The sequence below is a fragment of the Oreochromis niloticus genome, linkage group LG3 (assembly GCF_001858045.2).
Source record: "Oreochromis niloticus isolate F11D_XX linkage group LG3, O_niloticus_UMD_NMBU, whole genome shotgun sequence".
NCBI lineage: Eukaryota > Metazoa > Chordata > Actinopteri > Cichliformes > Cichlidae > Oreochromis > Oreochromis niloticus.
The window spans coordinates 43,931,583-43,936,031 of NC_031967.2; the positions used below are offsets into that span (position 1 = coordinate 43,931,583).

Genomic DNA, 4,449 nt, shown 5'->3' on the forward strand with positions numbered 1-4,449 from the left:
GTTGTATTTTTAAATCAATATGGTTTTTTTTATTAATGAGCACGCCTATTGTCTTTGTTGGTGATGTGTGATGTCATCAACCAAAGTCCAGGAAAAGCTTGATTATATAAAATAACTTCATCAGTAGCAACATTTTTACTAAAACAGAGACTGTGGTGACATTACTGAGGTATTAATGTGCAGGGTTTTTTTTCTTTTTCGGTTGAGCATTATTTCTGGTAGTTTTATTGTGAAATCCTGATTAGTATTTAATTTCATTTTTGAAAAACAGTGAACATTTTGATATTTAACTTATTCATGTTTATCTACTCACGCATGAAGTCTGCTTCTTAGTTTTGGTAGAAGAGTTGCTGGTATTGAGTAGCTCTCTCTCTGTCTTCCTCAGAGGAACTTGAACATCTCCTGAGTCAGTCTGATCCTTTGCCCTTCTGTTGGTCTCTTTTTGAAATTAAAATTAAATAAGAAGGAAATGCCCAAACGTGGATTAAAATATTAAACCTCTCTTCAGAGTCTCAATGAAAACATTGATTTATAGTAGTGGTAAAGAATAATTAATCAGTGACTTACTCATCATGTGTTTCCTCTTTCTAAGTAAAAGAACAACAGCTGATAAAATTAACAGCATGATGCAAAGAGCCAAACTAACAACCAAACCGATGATGAGAGAGGGAGAACTGGACGGGATCTCAAAGAAATCCTCTGAAATCAGTAAAAAAAACATTTCAAGAAAACTGGAGTTCAGATGTTCAAAAAGTCTTTCTATCATAAATGTAATAATATAATTTGAACCTGGAACATGTATGTGTGTCTCTCTGCTCTGGTTGGTGTTCCTCTGTTGGAGTCTGCAGGTGATGTTGTTGCTGTGTCTCTTCTCCACAGTCACTCTGCTGCTGACAGTATAGAGGTCATCAGGACCTCTGAGGGTCTCTGTAGGTCCAGCAGAGAGGAGGTTTCCCTCACCGTCCAACCACAGCAGCTCAGGCTCTGGATACCAGCCTGAAGACTCACACTGTAACACCACTCCTCCTCTGTTTTTGTCAATCCCTGATAAACTGATGACAGGTGAGGTGGCAGCATCTGATGCTGAGCAACAGAAAACATGAAATTTCAAAGTCAACAGGCATCAATGAAATTACAAGATGCAAAAATATACTTGTGTACCTGTAAAGCTAATAGAGTTCTGAATTCATAAATTTGGTCACTTACAAACAAACGAAGAGTCTAAAATTTTCATGTTAGCTTAATTTTAATGGCGAGAGACTATTTCCCAAAAAGTCCAGAACAAAAAAAAATGTTCTGAAGCAAATTGTTCCATTTGACCATGGTTCAGGGGGTTGGGACGCTAATCTTCTACTCGGAAGGTTACCGGTTCGATCCCCAGCTCTGTCTGTCTTGGTTGTTGTGTCCTCGTGCAAGACACTTCACCTCCCGCCTACTGGTGCTGACCACAGCAGCCTCTCTTCTGTAGGTCTGCCCCAGGGCAGCTGTGGTTACAACTGTAGCTTGCCTCCACCAGTGTGTGAGAGTGAATGAATAGTGGAATTGTAAAGCGCTTTGATCGTTTCGAAAAGTGCTATATAAATGCAATCCATTGTTATTCTAACCTCTCCATCACCATGGGGAAGAACAAAGAGCTCTCAAATGATACCAGAGACAAGACCATCAACAATAAGCCACTTACCAACAACTAGCTTGACGAAAGCTTCTTTTTTCAACTCTGGAATATAGCATGTGTATGTCCCTATGTCATCAAATTTGACTTTGGAGATTTTCAGTGAAATATTTCCATACTTGAGTTCATCAACAAACAACGACGTCCTTCCTTTGAAAGAAGGATTTTTTAGTATTTCAATTTCCTGACCGCCACGTGAAACGTAGACAAATCTGGGTTCAAGCGAAGATCTTGTCCACTCAAGTGTCTTTGCAGAAACATCGGATGCAGGTTCCAGATGGCATGGCAAAATGACATCATCACCAGCTCTTGCCACCAGGACCTGAGATGGACCAATCAACTGAGGCTGACCTGAAAACAAGTAATCAGAATTTTTAAATAGGAAAAAGGCAGAAGGAGTGATTTTTTTTAGCATTATTTCAAAATATTTCTTTAAATTACTAAACCGAAAGGTGTGATGTGGAGACTGCAGAAACTAGATGCATGTAAACTCTGCTTGGGTAGAGTCTATAAGCTATCCTATCTATTATTAAGGTGTGTATGAATTGCTTGTTTTATGTTCACACCAAGTTGTAATTTCCCTTTAAGAGACAATTCACCTCAAACTGTCATGTATTTATGTCTAGACTAAATCGGTGCTGGCAGAGGCCTACAGCATCACATGGCCAATCACAACCGTTATGAATTTATAAAGAGCTAAAATTGTTTCAGCAATTCCCTGCAATATGTAGTTGTTCAAGCAGCTCTCTCTAACAAGTATCTTCTCTGATTCTAAAACTACTAACATTATTGTTAGAGCTGGTGTATGTTAGGTTGAAATTGTTAAATATTGCCATTATTGTACTTAAATTTGTAAGCCTTGCCTTGAGCTGCATGATCAAAGACATTCTTTGTTTCTATCCTCCTCCCCAGCCTGTTGAATGGTGAGAGGGGCTATAGTGTAACTGTAGGCACATCCTATGTGAAGGTTCTGCTTTCTTACAGTATTTAGTGAGGATGTTTAATTCTTGCCATTTATGGCCTCACCTGTGTTTGTATATGGTAAACCGTTAGTGGAAGCTAAGCCATATACAGGGTGAGGGGAGATGACCCTTTGTCAACAGGAAGTCACACAAACGCACCCTCATCCATCCACACACACACACACACACACACACACACACACACGCTCGGACATGCATACATACACACAGTGCCTGAGTTTTATGATGCACCATAGGGGGGTTTTACAATGGGTGTTTGTGAAACTGTGTGTGACAGAATAAAAAGGCTGCGGGGGAAGCCGAGGTCGGAGTGATTTGACATCGAAGGCAGGAATGCTGCCATCCGGCTCCCCTTGCTAGCATGTGAAAACCGATCGATCGCTGTTTGTCTTGCTTTGTTCACGGGAATAAGTCCAAACTAGTGGACCCAACAGTGTATAGTGTTTGTTAAAATATAATACTATATACTTATCCTATTTAAATAACTCTGCTGACAGAAAATGAAATGTGCTGGTTCTTAACAATAAAGCTGTTCTGTATCCTGCCAGTGTTGTTTTGACTTCTTAAAACATGGATCTTAATAAAGGCATGTTTACAGCACAAATATAAATAATTAAAATGTGTGCTTGAAATAATAAAAAAAAAACCATTTATTTATGCATAAATTACCATGACAGACATCCTTTAGGAGAATGTGGAAGATTAGAACACTGAAAGCTTTGAGCAGTGACTGAAGAAATAGGCCATTCTGCTGATGAGCCATCCTGCAGCTCTGAAAACAGACGGAAAACATTAATACAATGGAAACCACTGCTGTCTGGAAAATTCTGTTTTGTGTTTCAGTAAATAAGTTGTACAATTAAGACAAAATGAATTCCTGGGGGCAGAATTCTTCTCTGTCATCTAACTTGAATATCTACTTAAAATTATGTTGTTGTTGTTTTTTTTCCATAGCAGTGCTTCACGGAGTGTAGATCATCCTATCTATACTGTCTTATGCAATTACAGTAGTGTCACCTACTGTAAAGGTACAGATACATCTGGTTTATAGATTGACTTTTTCCACCCACATAAAAGCTTTAGAACAACTCACACTTGGACCATATTCTTCAAACCCAGTTTGACTACAGCAGTTTTAACAGTTTTTTAGACAGAAGCTACATGTCCCATTAATAACAACATTAAATTTAAAAGACAAAGTACCTGTTGACTGTGCTCTCTCTGCAACTCACTGAATAACTGTTAAAGAAAAACAAGTACAAATGATCAGTGATAGTTTCACTTACAGTGTGAACTTTGAGCCTGTTACTAAGTAGCACTTAAGTTTCATAAACACTGCAGGAACAATACAAAACACTGTTAGTGAGGACTGTTTATTTGTTATCTTATCAAGTTCATAAAGAGTTTGTAGTTGTTTGGTGTATTTTCTGCTGCACGGGGCAGATTTGCTGATATATCTCCTACAATCTTATAAAAATGTAAGTGAAAGTAAGAGTTAAACAGTGAAACAAAAGAAAGAAAGCTCTTCCAGTTTTGCCCATTTGGTTTACCCCAATGCAGATTGCTCACAGAAAATCCTCTTTGTTCTGCCTGTGGGTTAGTCCATGGCCCCTCAGCACTTTCATTACAGTAGGCGTGCAAACATAGACACACCTATTTGGGTCCTGCTTGATATAAGTGCAGGTTTGCCCTCCCCACACAGCTCCACAGTTCTCAGTGGTATATGGAATAATGTTCTACTCCATGTTTGATACCAGTTAGTGGCAGTAATGTACTGTGGAGGTGTGGCCCCAG

General features: G+C 38.8%; 1 protein-coding gene across 1 annotated transcript; it reads right to left on the bottom strand.

The window, feature by feature from the left end:
• Positions 1–301: 301 nt before the first annotated feature.
• LOC109200180 (butyrophilin subfamily 2 member A1-like) lies at positions 302–3,336 on the bottom strand. Its single transcript, XM_025905034.1, has 5 exons — positions 3,325–3,336; positions 1,682–1,856; positions 790–1,083; positions 568–699; positions 302–438 (listed from the first exon to the last, which is right to left on the bottom strand). The coding sequence occupies exons 1-5, from the start codon at positions 3,334–3,336 to the stop codon at positions 302–304; spliced, it is 750 nt and encodes a 249-aa protein (XP_025760819.1).
• Positions 3,337–4,449: the final 1,113 nt, after the last annotated feature.

Coding starts and splice junctions, on each gene's coding strand:
- LOC109200180 (XM_025905034.1), bottom strand. Junction 700..789: donor GACACACATACATGTTCCAG/GTTCAAATTATA, acceptor TACTGATTTCAG/AGGATTTCTTTGAGATCCCG. Junction 439..567: donor AAAGAGGAAACACATGATGA/GTAAGTCACTGA, acceptor AATTTCAAAAAG/AGACCAACAGAAGGGCAAAG.